The sequence below is a fragment of the Mytilus galloprovincialis genome, chromosome 4 (genome assembly GCF_965363235.1).
Source record: "Mytilus galloprovincialis chromosome 4, xbMytGall1.hap1.1, whole genome shotgun sequence".
NCBI classification, from domain to species: Eukaryota; Metazoa; Mollusca; class Bivalvia; order Mytilida; family Mytilidae; genus Mytilus; species Mytilus galloprovincialis.
Window position 1 is genome coordinate 65,189,677 of NC_134841.1, and position 19,862 is coordinate 65,209,538.

The following is a 19,862-nucleotide window of genomic DNA, read 5'->3' on the forward strand; positions in this document are numbered from 1 at the left end:
TACCTGTTGAGGTGAAAACAGATATATTTATCTTGCAATCTACAGACAAACTTACTCATGATATACACAATGCTTAATTCTACAGACATACTTACTCATGATATACACAATGCTTAATTCTACAGACATACTTACGCATCATTAAACATAATGCTGATTTCTCGGTTCTCAAGTTCTTTCAAACGTTTCTTCAATGTTGCTAAGAATTCAGTTTTGAACATGGATTCTAACATACTACTGTATTCATTGTTTATATGCAGAACCATCATATCATCTTGGAGCGGACTGAAAAAAAAAGATAAAATGATGTTTTAAACATTCTAACATACTACTGTAATCATTGTTTATATGTACAACAATCATATCATCTTGGAACGGACTGAAAAAAGATAAAATTTTGTTTTGAACATAGACTTGATAATACTGCTGTGATCATTGTTTATAAGATCTTACCTAAAAACAAAGTTCTGGTTTCTCTAATGTTTTCGTCATTCAGTCTTCCAAATAATTACAATAATATGATTTCTTTTTTACTTTTCATAAGTAATTTTATGAATCAGGAAATTAGATTGTCAGGAATGCCATAAAACAAGAGAATTTGAAGTTCAATAGAAAAATAGAACTTGTTGATAAAAAAAACATCCTTAAAGTCTTACCTTAAGCAAACCTGTTTGATATCACCAATTGCAATCTTTCGTTTAACCACTTCAATCATCCTTCCTTTATCAGGTCCCTTTTTTATCTGTAAAAACATGGGTTGTTGCAAATAAATCTCAAAACTAAAATTTTACACCATACATACATGTATTTTTGCCTTAATCTAATACCTCATTTATACAAAGTTTTTCTTTAGATATTGTATCATATTAAAAAAAAAACATAGATTAGAAAATCAAGGAAATGTTATTGTTGCAAGTTTCCTTACATGGTTTGAGAAATTCAGCAACTCCACTTTCTTGCATAAGTTGAGAAATTAAATTATACTGTGATTGCTAATCCAAGCCTAAATATAATACATACCACTTCCCTGCCTATTAAATACATGTACTTGGGTGTCAACAACAGATCCCTCTTGGCAACCTGTTGAAAAATGCATGTATATAAATAGATGATTAGAAAATATAGAATTTATATTTTTTTTGGAATCAGTAAATAAAATTATATTAAAAAGTAAAAGACTGGAAAAACAAACAGTTAAAAAAAAGAATTTCTACAAATGACTTGTTGAAAAGGAATAGAGCAAGACTTGAACAAAAATAAACATTAATTTCAAAGACATCTTCTATAATTTCATTTCTTTAAAAATTTTGTGGCCATATAAATGATTTTTTTACTAAATCACTTTCATATTTTCTTGACATATTATAACAACAAATTACCTTAAATCTTCTATCATATTTCAATACTGTTTCAGCAAAATCTATCCTTTCTCGTTTGCCCACTAGAGCTCGTAATGCTGGATGATCATCCAATCCAATGTAATCTCCTACAAAGTTCCTGTTCAAACTGAACCTCCTCCTCTCTTTTCTATTGAGAAGAATGTCTGATGCTGAAATATAAAAAATATGGTATGTTAAAAAAACAAATTCTATCAAAATTAACATAATTTGTATATAATAAATAGTTACGCTTTGGTATGGAATACAGATTAACAGGCCTAGTTATATCTGACAATGTATTAAAAGCATTGTGGAAATTCTTATCTTATAAAAGTGCTTTTTTATTGGACTTCTGAGCTCATCTGCCCTTGGATTGTAGCTAGAACACAGGGGTTCATAAAAATGTCTGTTGATATTCTTTAAGATTCTTGATAAAAACTGATAAACAGCCATTAGTTTCTCTTTCATACCATCTTGATCCATTTTACATTCAATATTTATTGACCCTCATCTATATTTGTACACAATGCCAAAAATATCATAAAATTTTCTGTCATGGCTTTTAATTTCTAGGCATTTTAAAAATTTAAATGAAGTTAATAATCTCTGATCATTCTTTGAACTCTGTAATGAGCTTCTTAAAGTTTTTTATGTTTTAATTTTATGAAAGGGTCCAATTTTTTTAACTGTACTTTCTTTGTAAAAGTACAAACCTTCTTCTCTTTGTTTGAAATACTGTTTCCTGGCAAAGTATTTTCTCCAGAATTTTTGAATAACTCTGGCATGGCTATCAAACTTCCTTTCTCTCATTTCTTCTAGCAAGAAAAGCTAAAACAGAGACAGAAAAAAGTCACTATCATGTTAGATTCTAAGATTTTATTTAATATTAGCTGTGCAGTAAAACTAAATACTGTTTCATTTTTTTTCCTGTGTATCAATTTATGTAGTTTGAAAAAACATTGTACTTTTGTGAATGTAACCTATTTCTGGTTGAAAAAAATAATATCTGATTATGTGGTTTTTGACACGTATGCATACAAGCCTAAAGGAAATCTGTACTTCGTTGAATATTTAAATGGATGGTTCATCTATACCCATAAACTTGGTACCTAACAAATATTAATGAATCTCCAATAGTGTTTTTTGGGGTAAAAATAACAATAATTCACATGATAGCTGGCTGCCTTGCATCCAATGTTACTAATGTAAAACCATTCAAACTGGAAAACCAACGATCTAATCTAAATAAAAACAAGAAACAAGAAATCCGTATGAACTACATAAACAGATGTCAACTACTATACATCATATTCCTGACTTAGGACAGGTGCAAATATTTGCAACGGGATTAAACGTTTTAATGCCTTGTTTACTTATACTTACAGATTCTGGGTTTTTAACAAAGACTTTGGTTTTTCCTAGCTGCCACTGGTCATTCTCCATATTGACAGTATTCATCAAATGTTTAATACCTTGTTTAGGATCACCTCTCCAATTAGGCCATGTTTCAGGGGTTAAAATTGCATACCTACAATAAAATATCAATTGCTTTAAAAGAAGTACAAACGATTTAAGATAACCTTTTATGGAATAATATACTAGATAGAAATACTTATTTTATCAGGAATGTATGAAAACACATCTTCATAATGACTTTATGGCTGACTTTGATGTCAAAGCAAAAATATGCATGACACATTAACTTATCAATGGCAGTAACTTCACATGGCATTGTCTTATTGAATAACTAAAGTAAGAAAATTGTCTTAAGTTAGGTTACATATACCAAACAGTCATATGTACCTTTTAATAAATGACCAAACAGATTATACCTATCTCTTATAGCATTACAATTTCCTAACCATTAAACTTTATCGTGAATTAATTTCTATAAAATAAGGTCAAGATGATTTGACAAATGTCCAAACAGACATTGAATGCGTATAACTTACAATTTGTAAAATAATGACTAAAATATGAAATATCAGATTTACCTTCTAAGGAACTTTTCAAACTCTCTTCTAAATGCATAGCCAGCTCTTCTAACTCTAATGTTCTCTTTTAAACCTAAATATTCTACTTGATGCTTCACTCTGTATAAAAGAAAAGCACATCATTTTCAAAATATTTAATTTTCAGAACCATCTAAAATTCCTAGTTTCATCTATTTTTATAGCATATAAAAATGTATTTACATATAAATAACATAATGATATCTTAAATAGGTCACAAACTTGTTCATACTTAATAAGTGCAGTGACATTATCAGTTCATTTTCCTAAATTGTAGTGAATATGCATGTTATATTTGCCACTGAATATTATGCAAATAGTCATTGATTGTTTGCCTGAAATCTTTTTCAACAGATCATCATAAATATGAAGGGTTTTTTCAAATAGAAAAATAAATATACTGCAAAAGGATAAAAAAACAAAATTTCTATCAACACAGAAGCAAAATTGAAAACTTTGAAGGACATTTCACATCCAATTTGAGTTATCATAATTTTATAGATTATCTCCATTGACTAATTATTTTATTATATTATGTTAACTATATAAGTTTATAGTATCTCCCTTGACTAATTGACAAATTATTGTATCAATTGACAACATATTGTGTCAAATTAACCATCATGAATTTACATGTCTTGTGAGTTAAGTATTAACTTAGGTGAGATTTTGGAATTTGTGTCAAATATTCAGACCAAGGATCTGGAAATTTTTTCACCGAATTTCAGTCATTTCCATATAACTTAAAATTTTGTGCCCCTTTTAAAAAAAAAGATTGTCAAAATCCCATTACTGCATGAGTATGCTCATACTTGTAGCATCAACAAACTTGCTTCACTGTTGCATCGCATTTGCTTCATGATTTATCCTACCATTTTCCTTAAATAGATCAAGAGCAATTAGGGGGAAGGCAACAGTTTAAAATAAAATTATTTTAATGACTCTAAACGATAATATTCTCAGTCATTGTTAATGTTTCTTAGGATTCTGAAGTCAAAATTCAAACCGGATGTAATGCGACAATACTAAATAGAACAGTACCGGACTCATTTCTGGGATTAGTTTTGTTTATCAAATTCACAGAAAAGCATCAGCTTTTTAATATTTTACCTTTAACAGTGTAAGAATATTAATGAAAATAGTTGCACTTGCTTTATTTAGCATGAAATCATTTTAAATTTACAATTTAGTGTCATATCTGCAGAAGAGAATTTCAAGCATGCATATTACATAGTAAACAAAGCACATGTGTTAGAAGTAAAAAATATTTTTTTTCTACGTAAATTAAAGCAAGTTTTAATTTAATTTTAAATCATAATTGACAATTGTCTTAGCTGAAAAGTAATTAAATAATGAAGACAGTTGGTTTGGAATTTTTATTTCTTTATAATATTAGTTTGGAGCTTGTGATTAATAGCCAGGTGTGAATTAAAAACACAGGTAAAGAGATTAGCGATCATTAGCAAATAGCTCCTGAGGTATTAATATGGTTATTAGGAGGGCCCTCAGGATTATACCACTTACAGGAGTGGCAGTTTAATTACACAAAATTGATAAGAAAACAAAAATGTGTTCAAAATTGTGGTTTTGAAACTCAATCTCAACGAAATGACCGAAATTATTTGTGTTGAAAAATAGAATTTGACCTCAATCCCAATTACATGTTTAGGACAAAATAGTTTCAGTTTAGGACAAGAATGGCAAATATGACCGTTTCCCGACCATTGGTTCAGACTCCTTATCTTTAGCTTATTTTGTTCCTTAAGTATTGCTCTTCTGACTTATAGCATCAATTTTTAATTTTTTGAATTTTACAAACCCTTATCTAAGTACATCCTTCAGTAAATAAAGTATCACAATTCATATTCTTACCGGCTTTCTTCAAAATCATGGGCCTTCTTTGTCTCATTGGGTTTAATACATCTAATGTAATGTGGTGTACTCTTCATTAGTGTGTCCACAAGTCTGTTTGCCTGAGTCTGCAATAGCATACAATATATTGGTTATAGCACTAAAAAGGTTGATTTTTTTACTATTGGATGAATTAATAAAAAAACACACACATTCACACTAATATTTTACTTCATTCTGCACATCGACGGCTCTTAATTGGAATGATTAATACTCTTTCTTTCATAAATATTTTTTCATCGCTTATTATTTCAGAAGACATATCCATTACAGTGATAAGAACTTTGTGAGCTTACTATTATATGAACACAAATAGTTTAAGAATTCCTTACTTTTTATATTTAATAATCTATTTACCAATTATGATATTTTATTCATATTTTATTAATCTACTCAAACAAAATTCAATGTGGAGGGAAGATAACAATAGTTATTTATTTATTTATTTTAAAGCAAATTTTCTTGTTTCTGAATCCTTAATACTTATTTCATTTGTATAATATTGTTTTAATACCACAATAAATGCGAAATGAGTACTTCACTGTTTTATTTCAACTATATATTTGTCCTGAAAACGCCACGCTTGCTGGAGAAACATGTCAACCTAATAAACCAATATTATGTGGTGAAAATTTGAGTGTTTTGGTCTTTTGTGGCGACATATTCTTATTTATTTTCAGACAACTGTGAATACCTAGCAGTATCAACTTGTTTTTACCCTACCACACAATCACCACTTCAGGTGTTCGTTCACTTGTTCAAATTACAATATTGTTTAAAGTTGATTTACCAGAATAAATATTGTTTCAACTTATATTTACTTTGATTTTGACTGATGCTGTGGATGGTCTCCCTTTGGTCTGTCCTGATACATCTTCAGGGAATAAGGATCTTAAAAAGTCTCTGAAACCATATCAAGTAATTAGGTTATAATTCATAAAAGGAATAATTTATTATTTTGTTTATAAATATGAATAAATTCATTTAAAAAAGTCATAAAAACAAATTAAGAAATACATGCAAAAACATTTTTTTTTTCAAACTTACAGCTAATTTCCTAAAGCATGTAGAGCAAGACTTAAGTTAGCATGCTTGCTTTGTTTTTATTTGTACAATCATTAGGAAAACACCCAATTAAATTCAAATATTATATAAACAGGTTAAACCATGCCTATATAAATTGTTTAAAGATGTCAATCTTATTTACAAAGCTTGTATTAACAACAATACAAACAAAGCAAGCAAGCCAACTAAAGTTTTACTTTACATGCATTAGGAAATTAGCTGTAAGATGATTACTGTATTCAGTTCATGTATTAGTTAAAAATAAACATAAATTGCTAAACAGTGATCTTAGTAAATAACAATTGACTTTGTTTATCTATTTATAAATTGTTGTAGTTTTCAGTGAATCAATTTCTTAAATGTTAAAAGAAAGCAGGAAATATGTGTAAATAATTGATTGTTGTTGTTTGTCATTTCCCCTCGTTTCAAACACACAAAAACGCCCTTATTGTGACCTTTTTTTATGCTTCATACAACACTAAGAACATTCAATATACATGTTCTTCTTTCATAATCATGAAAATCTAATGACACAAAAACTGTATGCTGCAATGTTTGTTTTTTTAGTGAAGAATAAATAATTTACAAAACTTTGAAGTAATAGAAAACTTACGACTGGCTGGATTGCATCAGCTGTATTATATCATTGAATAACACATCTCTGTTTCTCTCACAAAAACCATCAGCCTCATATGTTACCTAGAAAAAAAAATCAAATTTTATGAAAGAACAAGTAAAATAAAAAATACCATACCTCAATTATTGTAATACAATTACTTTGTCTAAGTGTTCAAAGACCAATTATACACAGAAAAAATATTTAATAATTTTTGCACATTACTTCATAATCTTATACTTGATAATAAATGTGTGAGGGTTTTTCTCACCATGTTTATCTACAGTCTTAATGACTGGCACATATAAGTTTTAACCTCTGGTGCTTGTCAAATTGTTGAATGTCAGAAAGGTGTGAAATAGCATATTTACTGTATATAGAACACCTTCTATTTTTTTTGGATGAATTCCACGTTCATATGAACATTTTATCTAGATTTAATAAAGATGGTAAGAACTCTAAATCAAGTGTGGATTTTATGCCTTACCTTGCCAGCATAATGATGAATAACAAAACCAACACTAATTCCTTGGTAGTGGTCATGGACACCTATTCCTGCACTTAATTTCTACAATAAACACAAATTCTTCCATTAACAAAAGTAATTTAATAAAATTGCATTCCTAGATCAGATGTTGGATATTGAAACCCCTCCCCTGCCCCCAATATTCTAAGGGTCATTCATTTTTGGATTAAGGATTTTGACCATTATCTAAAATTTTAAATCTGATTATAGAAATTGTAAGTTTTATCATTAATTAATAATAATAATAGTAATTTTCCATCAGCATCTTACAACAAAGCATTCATTTGCAAACATATTGAACCCTTTCTTTTTATCCTGTTAGAGCCTGTCCAATGCATCCAATTCATTTGTTATTGTAGGTTCATGTCTGTTATATTTATTTTTTTGTACATATTGTATTGCTATAAATTAGACAGTTAGTTTTCTCATTTTAATTTTTTGGCTGTTTAAAGTATGATAAGTGTGGGGTTTTCTCGTTGTTGCCAAACAGTGACCTACCTACAATTGTCTATATCAAGTCAACACCATTTGTATTATGAAGAGTTGGTTCATTGGCAATCATACTTAACTGCAAATATTGTCAAAAATACACAAAATACAAACCTACAGTGTTAGACCAGGACCTTAATATGAATGGTTTTCATAAAGACAACATACATAAACATCATGCATGACTGCACACACACTGTCAAATATACTATTCAACAAACCTGCAGTAATGTTTGATCAGCACCTGTAGACACTGCATGCATGGTTGCACACACATCATCCAATATGCACATGATACCCGTAGGATTTTTCTTTGATTCAATGAGATCACAGACAATTTTATTATTAAAGTAATCTATAGGTGTCCATTTTATACCTTCCTGCACATATTCTTCCTGAAAAAATAAAAGAAGATTTATTTCAGTACATGCATTGATTCTGACTGGCAGAACATATTCTAACACAAGTTTTTGCTGTATGTCCTTCAGAAAATGTCAAAATCAAGATTGTTTCTTGTAAACTGTTTCAATACGAAAATAATCAGTTCATTAATGATATATCTTAATACCACAAAATACCTCATGGAAATAAACATGAGCTGTTGCAGATCTGCAAATACAGGTTGGTTTACAAATACGATACTCCAATTCATTCTTTTAAAACAGTAAAAATTTAATTAATAAAAAATAAAACTAACCATGTTGGTACGCTTTAAACTGGTAATAAGATGGGTCAAGATAAGCCAATACAGGGTTCGGAATTACTTGTATCACTGCAGTCGAAAATGAAGCATGTTATGTAACCTTAAGCAGATCTAAATGCTAATAAAAAGACAAGCAAAAAACCATTGACTTTCCATTGGTGGTTCCTCATACCCACACTTAATTGCAAACATTGAATTTTTTCACAAAACACACTGCCAACATGCTTAAATTAAAGGTTATAAAAATGTTAATTTAATATACCTGCTCTGCCTTTAAAGTCAACTCTATAAAAATCTGCTGTAGTTTTTCATTCACATAGTTGATACAAAACTGTTCAAATCCATTATTTTGAAATATTTCAAAACCATAAATGTCTAAGATTCCTATATTTATTTCATCATGATCTTTGACCATAGCACGATTCACAGACTACAAAGGGAAGAATTAATAAACATGTCTGATCATTTCATTCTAATAAGATATTTTCACAGCATTTTTACACTGCTTGTCCTTTGCTGCAAAAGTCAAAAGAAATTAAATTTTCATATTTGAGTCAAATACTGCATGGTAAGCTACCAATCACATATTTAGAAATTGAGAGCAACTTGTAATATTTGAAATTACTTAACTAATACTTAATCCCCTGACACATAAGTTGCACATACTATGAACAATAAAGAATAACTACATTTTCGTTTTTTGATACTGACTTTATCAGCAGGAATAACATCAGTTTCAAAAAATTATCTTATCAACAATTTTTCTTTTTATAACAATACGTTTTTCAGGGGTTGACATTATGAAATAAAATAAAATAGTAAGTAAAACTATTTTTACAAGTATGGTTGTGTAAATGAAGTTGTGTGTATTTTATTGATTAATAGACCCAGTTCAACATGAATGATTAACATTGCTTAACTACTACTTTACATCATTTCCATAAGATAAAATATGTTTTTAAGTATCAGGACCATCCTGTGTCTGGTCCTGTCCATGATTGTATCAAATACATTGTATTTGGCAATAGAATCATAGATTTCCGATAGCTTCTTATCATGACCATTTAGCCATAGAGTACCTTAGGAATATAAGTTTGTCACAATATCTTAAATATTTTCCATAAACTTTAGTGTCAGAAGGGAAAGGCAATGATAAAAAATGTATTATTTGGTTGCTGTCTGAAAAATATTTTCATTTCGGCATCATCGATATTGTTATTTTTTCTCTAAATTCAGTTATATCAAACTTATAATGTCAGCAACTTACATCCACTAAATAGTCAAATAATCTGGAATATAAAGCTTTTGACAAAGCATCTCGAGCAAATTCAGCTTGTTCCACATTAAATGTAACCTCAGTCTTTTCCGACTTTCCTCCCCACTTACTGTCCATTGTTCGACTAGTGATTTTCTTATTTAGAAATTCCTGATCAATTCCTAACAGATATGATGGATATTCTAAAACTATAAAATTGAATAAAAATATATAAATAAATTAATCTGTTTTCAAATACTAAATCGAGACGGTGTCATCCCTTCAATGGTTTCCATTTATGTGAATGTGCAATGGGAGACAACTCTGACAAAGTTAAATTATATATTCATTTGCATAAGATGGATTTCTATCGGATGCAGATTTTTTTTTTGAATTTTCAGTATTACAAAATAATGAACTTACTTTAATAAGTCTCAACAACTTAAAACAGAGACACACCAAAGATCTAATTAAGTTTAACAATTAAAGGAAGAGAAATATTTGTACATGCTACATTTTGGTCTGTATTACATTTGTTCATATATTTCCGTAATCTTATGATAATAAACTGGCATATGTGTGACAAATCATAATTAAAATCATTTAAATGTAAACCAATCAAATAATGTTTAAAGTAAAACCATGTCTTGTCTTTGCCACTACCTGTCCAAAAATAGCTTCATCTATAGAATTGATCCCCCAAATGGAAGATAACGAATATATATATATACAATAGAGTTTAATAAATCTTATGATGATAAATTTCAATGCAAAGAAGTTTAATAAATTTCATGATAAATTTCAATACAAAAAAAGTTGATAAATTTCATGATCATTTTCAATAATCATAAATGCAAGACAAAGTTTAACTAGCAATATATATGTTAAATATAAAGCTCACCATTGCCTACATTGAAATAAAACATTTGCCTGATAAGTAATTGTTAGTTACATATAACAACATGTAGTGTGAAATACATTTAGCTTTTTTATGTTAAAAAGTGTAATAGAAGTATACTGTCTTTCAGGGGTAATAATATTGACTATATTAAGAATATCTTGCTTATTCTATTAAAATCATCTAATAAACAGACAAGAGGCTGTCAGAGTGAAAGAAAACCAGATTTTTCTGCAGAGGTTGAGCCCCGAACAGTTCAGCAAGTATGGACGCTACATTTAAGCTTAAACTGGCTCTGAATTTGGATTGTAATTGGGTATTTGCTAATTAGACACAGTGTCACCTCTTCAATGGTTTCCATTTACAAGATTGAAATTATGTGAATGTGTAAGGGGAGACAATTCTGACAAAGTTGAATTATATACTATAAATTCAGAAATTATTGTGATGTTTTTATTATTGGAAAAAATGTGACAGGGTTAAATCACAATAATTTAAACTTGCATTTTGAAATTTTTTTATATGAATTTATACAGAATTTTTCTCAATATCGCAAACATGAAAATCGCATTTTAGTCTAAAATGACAAAATCACAATAATAAATGCACCCAATATTTGATGAATTTACAGTATTTATTTGCATAAGATGGATTTCTTCCGGATGCAGATCATTTTTTGAATTTACAGTATTCAGTATAATGTACAACTTACAGTCACTGTTATGAACTTTTGCATAATTTCCATCCTCTGCAAATTGTATGTTTCCTATGTGGAGTACAGCTGCTATCAAAGACTGGATTTCGTCATGGGTTTCGTGTGGTATGCCAACAACTTTCATGGCATTCTAAAATAACAAACATTGTTTTGACAAACAACTCTTTACATTGAACTTAAAATTGCAAGTTCAGTCTTTTGTCATCTTGAGAGTCAAAAGTCAAACAAGATAATCATCAGCAAATGTTGTTTTTTTTAATTTAAGATACTGAAACATGCATACTTACATGAACTGGTTACAGTCTTCTTATATATTTTATGATGGTATAATACTAAACCCCTAACGGGAGGGATTGTACTTGATTTTCATATAATCAATACATAAATCTTTCAATCTGTTTAGTTGAGGTCTGGAGCTGGCATGTCAGTAACTGCTAGTAGTCCTTCATTCATTTATGTATCATTGTCATTTTGCTTAGTTTCTTTTGTTACCTATTCTGACATAGTCTTTTAAACTGAGTGTTACTGAGCATTTTGCTATGTGTTTCTTTATTCTACATTGGCTAGAGTAAAGGGAGAGTGTTGAGATCTCACAAAATATGTTTAACCCTGCCGCATTTTGGTACCTGTCCCAAGACAGGAGTCTCTAGCCCTTGTTAGTTTTGTATGTTTTATTTTTTATTTTAGTACATTTACAGTTTTGGAGTTAAGTGCGATGTCCATTTTCACTGAACTAGTACACAATTTTATTCAGGGGCCAGCTGAGGACCACCTCTGAGTGCAGGATTTTCTCGCTGCATTGAAGACTCTGTTTGTCTGCTCTTTGGTCTGGTTGTGGTCTCTTTGACATATTCACCATTCCCATTCTCAATTTTATTCGTTATATTTCAAACTGTTCAATGCAACTTACAATCATTCAGACACATTCTTAACTTAAATTTCAAATCACTGATTAATTGCTTAACACAATATTGAAAAAAAATAATATAATAAATGACAGCTGTATAATTGCAGTAAGTATGCTATTTGATGAGGTTTAATTTCTCATCATACTTTTCAATTTTATAATTCTAACTTTCAAATTTAGTTACTGCATTTACTTTAAGTAAGTGACCAACTTTTTTCAAAACATAGAACTTTTTCTCAGTATTTTGCTAGTGCCCATAGATATCTTTGCCAAGACACTATTTTAATTGATACATGCAGGGGACCCTATCATTTGTCATTATAACAACTGACAAAAGCATGCAGCTCAAACAATGACTGATTAAAGCTGCAGAGCTTTTTCGACAAGATAAGAATGTTATGATGAAGACTCACATTCATTATTATAGGGAAAAAACATTGGAAGTTTAAAGAGGATGTATTGAGCTCATGTTATCATACCATAGTGTCTTTGAATTCTTGGACATCATCTGTGCCATCCACTTTATAGGTACCAGTCTGATTTAAATAGTTGTAATAGTCTGGGGTTGTTAAACCAAGATTCTCTGAAAAGTATAGGTAATAATTTAATCAGATTTCATTTGTAAGTCAAAAAGTCAAAACACATGCCATTTCATTACTCAGATTTTACTGAGCAAGAAGCAAAACCACTTGCCAATTTTGCAGTTTGTAGGCTGATGATACAATTTTTTTCTATTGAACATCAAACAAGCTTTTTTTCTGTGTTCTGACTTTTAAATACCTATTCTTGATAATTACAAAATCTTTCCTAACATTATATATGCTCAACAGGCACTGCACTGTAAAGTCAACAGGTTAAAGATACAATAGGCTATTAAAATATTCAACATTATAGTGTTGATTCATAATTATAGTTGAGAATTTGAGAATCTTTGATTTTATAGGTTAAGAAGAATCAAGATATTTTTTTATTGTTCAACAAAATATAATCTTCTTATAGTCTTTAATACATGTAGAATTTTGTTTCAATCACAATGTCCAGTTTCCACAACAACAAAAAAATTTCCTCAACCGACAAAAACTGATCTCTGCAGAAGCTAATTCATCAGTATATGGTATAAATGTAAATTCAACCATATGACAAATTGACAAGTCATACACATATCAGTTATTACTTACGTTTTGTTTGATCGTCTGCTCCAAATAACAATTGATAAAATATATGGAAGTTTCTTTCATTTGAATTCTGACTGACCACTCTTGACTGAAAGTGAAAAATAAAAATTTGTTAAATAAGACTGTGAAGTTGATATAAAGCAAATAATCTTCATATTTTTTTTTTATCAAAGTTTGTTAAACAAGGCTTTTCCATTAGATATACACCATAAGATCTTTGCTTCATTGAAATAGGGTATTAGTGTCAAATTGTATTTCTTTTAGAAGCTAAGAGAAAATGAATAGTGACCATAGATGGAAATGAAAGAAACATTTTGGATTTAATTTGTACTGGAAAAATATTGCAGAATTTGTTCCTTACAAAATCAAGGGTTTAGAATATTTGTTCCAAGAGGAAAAAATACATATATTCCAGTAGAAATTCTGTAACCAGGAACCAATATACATTGGCAATGAGAAGCTCTTAGATGCCTATTTGTAATAAATTGCATATTAAAAATTCGAATGAAAACTTTTTTTTCAATTTCAAATATTGTAGTCTCCAGCATCACTGAAGAGACATTAATTGTCAAAATGTGCATCTCATGCATTCAAATTGTTGCTGCCAGCTGCCAGGGTTTTCGCTGGCAGTTGCCATTTTCGCAATTTGTGAAAAAATAATAATTGTGGCGATTAAAATTCGTCATTGGCGAAAGAATTTGGTGACAGAAATATATATATAACGATTTATTTTCATCCATCTTGTTTATTTACTTTTTTTCGGGTTTCTCGGACTTTGCCTGATCTGACAATACTCGGAATTCACCTTGAACTTGTTAAGATTTTGACAGAAAATCAATAACCAGCTGATTGCCTTTTATTGCTATCCACAACAAAGGACTAATTAATAAAGGTGTTGATTTTATTGTCTGGCAAAATGATGTGGTTAAATGGCGTCTGACAAATGTCATATAAAGGATTTTATTAACACTTTGCGACGCACATGTTTGAAGCAAAATTTTGATGTCTCCTGTCCTTCTTTTAATGATACTTTAATAGTCCAGAAAATAAAACTGACAGTTGTTATGACGAAAAATGTTCAAAAGCAAGAAAAGTCTCAAATTAAAAACTTTATCCTTTAACTTTGACATATATAATTGATTTGAGTGGGTACTTTAAAGTCGTTTCAGTGACACACGTGTTTCAAGCGTAGTTTTACTTCTCAACTTTTTCATTTATGATGGTCTAGAAAAGAAAACTGTTGTTATGAAGAAATCTATTCAAAAGGTTGGGAACAACCCCTCGAATGAGAGTAACCCTTCAATGTAATGACTACACCTTACATGAGGGATCAATTTCAAGTGATAAAAACTTTTGTTTTGTTGTAAAACCACTTCTTAGTACGAAAGGGCACACATTTTTATTTTGAAGAAACTTTCCAAAAGAACTCATCTTTCTGGTATTAGATGGTCAAAACATGTCTACATGGTCTAAGAATTTTGTTATATTCCAGGACTTATAGAAAAATCATAGACAACAATGGGGCAAACTCGTCTTACTTAAGGTGGGGGTGGAAAAAAGGAAAATTTTAAACAAAAAATATGTTTATCTTAATCATAAAGTGGCAAAAAATATATTGTTTTGGCGAAAGAAGTGGCGAAAAAAATAATTGACCCAGGGGAAACCCTGGTTGCTGCTATTGTCATTGCATCAAAATGCATCCAATTTTTGCTTAATTTACATTCACTTCCAACCAGTAAAAGTTGAATATACCACACTATTAAATTCAAGCCCTATCATTTGTGCTTCAGTTTCATAAGTTATGTTGTATGTGTTGTAGTTTGTTTGACAAACCTTCAAACTTTCATCTTAAATAAAAAATGACCTGCATTAGGCCAAGTGAGTTACACAACTAAAATATGATTTCATAAAGGTGTATAGATAACACTTACCTTTTCTAAAAGAAAGTTTGAGATTTTACCACCATCAGGCTCGCCACCTCTACTGAACTGCATTTCTACATATTTACCCTGTAGAATATAAATATTATATTAAACGAACAAAATCATTTTTGAATTACTAAAAACTTAGTTCCATAGGAGTAAAACCTAACTTATGTTTCAAGGGCGATAATTTAAAACACTACAACGAGCATTAAAAATCCCATTGTTCCTATTTTAGTTTTGATAAGGACATAAAAAACTAGATGTGTCAAAGCGACATGAATGTCCCCATCCCAAAAAGTTGAAAAATCTGCAATTTCAATATAAACAAATGTGGACACACATATAAAAAATCAGGTCGAAATCTGGAGGCGTATAGAAAAAAAAAATTAGGGGAGCAGAACGAGACTATAACTTGATCTGTAACTCATCATGGTTAAATCACATACCAAAAATAAGCCCAATATCTGAAGTCATTTAGAAAAAGAGTCAGAATAACTGTGATTTTCAACAATTTCTCAAAGTCCTATACCTGAAGGCGTTTAGAAAAAAACTCTGTATAATGGTTTGTTGAGGAATGACGGAATTACGGAATTACAGAATTTTGGAATTTCTGTCAAGGGTAAACTATATGGCACCAACAACTTTGTTGCGGGGCCATAAAAAGAAACTTATCACAGGGCTGAAATCTAAAAATTAATTTGTTGCCCCAAAAATAGGCCAATGAAGCTTAAAAATTGATAACGATAAAATGAAATTGAAATTTACACATAATATGGTGAAGATATAATGGTGCCTATGTAATACTTACAAAACGACTAGAATTATTGTTTCTAACAGTTTTGGCATTTCCAAAGGCTTCCAAGAGTGGATTTGATTCTAAAATTACATCTTTTATTTTCTACAATGTAAATGTTATAATGAAACAATATAAATAAAATTAATGCATACATATCAATTTGTTAATGCAGAAAGATTGATAAATTTAAAATTTTGAATTACAAAGCTTATAAGTAAATCAAGGGATTAAAATCTATGGTGGAAAAATTCATAGATATTTGCATACTTTCAGATGTATTGTTATATAAAGAACATTCACTGTCATGAACTAAAAATATGAATATGTCTTGCGCTCAACAGTGCAAAATACTAAGAAATCTTAGAAACACAGGATGCAGACTATCTAATGAAACTTTTCAAAGAGAAAACAAAATTTCTCCTTGGCTACCTTTAAGGTTCTTTGAGACATTAAAAGACAAATGAATGTTGATGATATTTTTACAGCTGAGATGTAAGTTGCCTCACCATGTGAGTTGGACAAAAATAACAGATATGAATTTAAGTAAACTCATCAATTAATTTTCACAGATATATGATAAATGCAGTAACTATGTTGTAGATAAGACCAGACAGATAAACATCATTGTATTTTTTTCAGAGATATATTTAAATGCAGACTTTAAGTGATTGTTACATTTCAGGAAGACTTTAAAATACAAATTAAGTCCCTACAACTTAAAATAGAAACACTTCTTCCTAATAAGGTTTAACCCTTTAAGGAAAAGAAATATTGGTACATATACATGCTACATTTTGGTCTATAATCTGTTTGCTCATAAATTGTCTGTGAGCTTGTGATAATAAACTGGCATATGTGTGACAAATCATAATCAAAATCATATAAATGTTAACCATTCTAATAATGTTACACCTGATTTCAACGAGTGTGTAGATAAAGGTAATATCCTTGGTTAGTTTGCTTGCTAGCTAAACTGTGAAGTCATTGTTAGGTAAGGTATACTACCCTCCTTTTGAAGTAGCCTAGTTCTACGGACAGATAAATTGACTATATGTTGGACTAGTATACTATTACAGGAGAGTAGTTTGAATAACCTAAAATTGACTTTACGGTTCAGCTAGCAAGCAAGCTATCCAAAGATATTACCTTTGCCTACACACTCATTGAAATTGGCTATAACAGAAAAAAAACATGTCTTGTCTTTATTGCTACTGTTTGAAACAGCCTTTATATCAATAGACTATCCCATTCAAATGTAAGAAAATCAATATAATTCAAATGAAGATTAATAAACTTCATTTCATATAAGTAAGACAAGGTTTTACTATCAAGATATATATTTTTACTATTATAAAGCTCACCATTGCCTACATTCAAATAAAATATTTAATAAGTAATTGTTAGTTACATAAAACATGTAGTGTAAATTACATTCAATTCATTGTGTTTGTAAATAAAATACAGTATATTGGGCCAGGTTTTTTTTTATCAGGAATAAGAAGATGTGGTTTGAGTTCCAATGAGACAACTCTCCATCCAAGTCACAATGTATAAAAGGTTAATAATTATAGGTCAAAGTGCAGCCTCCTACACAGAGCCTTGGCTCAAACTAAACAGCAAGCATTAAAGGGCACCAAAATGACTAGTGTTAAACAATTCAAACAGGAAACCAAGTCTAATCAATATAAAACTTATAAGAATTACATCATTTTAAACTAATTTAGAATGTCCAATATTTTTCTTCTGTCACTATATTAAAAAATATCTTGTTTATCCAACACCAACTGATTTACGTATAAATGCATTTTATACCAATGACAATTTTTTAAATATCACAATTATTCGCTATTAAAGTAATTTTTGTTTTATATTACATGTACCATTATTCTTTTAAGAATAAATCTCTCAAAGTATACTACTGTTTTCGACATTAATAATATAACGTCTAGACACTTATTTAATTATCCTGTATGTTTTTAATCTAAATATCACACAGCAATACAACTTGACTATCACAACTTGAATTTCATCTCAATTGTTTCCTCAAGTTGGTTTTTAAGTGTCTGTACAAGTGTATTTTTCTAACTGCATTTTAAAAACAATGATACAGTGAATCTAAGTAGTATTCATTCACTTTCTAAAACTAAAATGTAAAAATAAAAACTTGCACATTGTCTATTTTTTGGTATTGCTATAATTTTAGTAATTTTTTTGAGAATGTTTTCTGGTTGATGGCACTGATTTTGTCAAGAATTGCTATTTACTAATTTCAAAACATTTTACAGCTTTCTGTGGTTTTGGCATCTACCATAGCCAAGGCTTTATGTACTAATTCCAGAACATTTTTTAGCTTTATGGCATTAATATAGTCAAGACTTTATTTACCAATTTCAAAACATTTTACAGCCTGTTTTCTGTGGTTTTTGGAATCTACTGTAGTCAAGACTTTATTTACTAGTTTCAGAATGATTTACAGCATGTTTTCTGTGGTTTTTGGAATCTACTGTAGTCAAGACTTTATTTACTAGTTTCAGAATGATTTACAGCATGTTTTCTGTGGTTTTTGGCATCTACTGTAGTCAAGACTTTATTTACTAGTTTCAGAATAATTTACAGCATGTATTCTTGGGTCATTTTACCAACCTGTACTTTAGTTCCTCCACCAGAGACTTTTGTGATGAAGCCCATAATAAACTTGGCAGCCACTGTCTTTCCTGCTCCACTTTCTCCACTTTAACAAACAAAGTACAAAAATAAATGTAAAATTAATGATTTTTATTTTTCTCTTCACTACTACATAACATGCAGCAATAACAAATGACCATTTTATCATATAAAATTTGATTAACATATATCATACAATGAATAATGAAATATTTCTATCTAAAATAAATCTGGGTAATACTGCATAAGTGCTTATCTAATGTTTCTGTATGTATAAAAATTAATATAATTCTGTGTGTACACAAAATTGTACACTTCAATGTGCATACAAAACTTTTATATTTCTCTGAGTGTACAAAAGTTGTAATACTTTTCTGTGAATGAAAATATATTACTGCTTCATGTATACAAAAATTTTAATACTTCTGTGTATACACAAGAGTGCAATGTCTCACCTTCTTTAATAATCATTGATATTATATTGATAGTCCTAAATATAAAGCTTTATTACAACTGTCACATAAACTTCACATTAACCGAGAAAAACTAAACGTTGACCAATGAACCATGAAAATGAGGTCAAGGTCAGATAACCCATGCAAGGCTGATATATACAGCTAACAATTCTTTCGTTCAACAAATATAGATTACCTATTGCTTTTTATATATAGTTTAGGAAAAACAGACCAAAACGCACAAAAAATAACACTGAGCAATGAACCATGAAAATGAGGTCAAGGACAAATAAAACCTTTTCGACTGACATGTACATTATAAACTATTTCCATACACCAAACATAGTTGCCCTCTAGATTGCATATAGTAT

General features: G+C 29.6%; 1 protein-coding gene across 4 annotated transcripts in view; it reads right to left on the reverse strand.

Annotated features, from left to right (window-relative positions):
• The window catches only part of LOC143072709 (unconventional myosin-Ie-like), a 50,209-nt gene that overhangs the window by 11,818 nt on the left and 18,529 nt on the right, over nt 1-19,862 (reverse strand). For all 4 annotated transcript variants that reach the window (XM_076247790.1, XM_076247793.1, XM_076247791.1 and 1 more), the window contains exons 5-24: nt 19,016-19,103; nt 16,385-16,474; nt 15,583-15,660; nt 13,655-13,739; nt 12,956-13,059; nt 11,567-11,699; nt 9,969-10,165; nt 8,964-9,131; nt 8,220-8,393; nt 7,471-7,551; nt 6,981-7,066; nt 6,124-6,205; nt 5,264-5,370; nt 3,374-3,472; nt 2,763-2,907; nt 2,093-2,207; nt 1,380-1,549; nt 1,021-1,080; nt 657-742; nt 136-285 (exon numbers count right to left, since the gene is read on the reverse strand). In XM_076247790.1, coding sequence (XP_076103905.1) covers nt 136-285; nt 657-742; nt 1,021-1,080; nt 1,380-1,549; nt 2,093-2,207; nt 2,763-2,907; nt 3,374-3,472; nt 5,264-5,370; nt 6,124-6,205; nt 6,981-7,066; nt 7,471-7,551; nt 8,220-8,393; nt 8,964-9,131; nt 9,969-10,165; nt 11,567-11,699; nt 12,956-13,059; nt 13,655-13,739; nt 15,583-15,660; nt 16,385-16,474; nt 19,016-19,103 — 2,298 coding nt within the window. The remainder of the gene's footprint in view (nt 1-135; nt 286-656; nt 743-1,020; nt 1,081-1,379; nt 1,550-2,092; nt 2,208-2,762; nt 2,908-3,373; nt 3,473-5,263; nt 5,371-6,123; nt 6,206-6,980; nt 7,067-7,470; nt 7,552-8,219; nt 8,394-8,963; nt 9,132-9,968; nt 10,166-11,566; nt 11,700-12,955; nt 13,060-13,654; nt 13,740-15,582; nt 15,661-16,384; nt 16,475-19,015; nt 19,104-19,862) is intronic.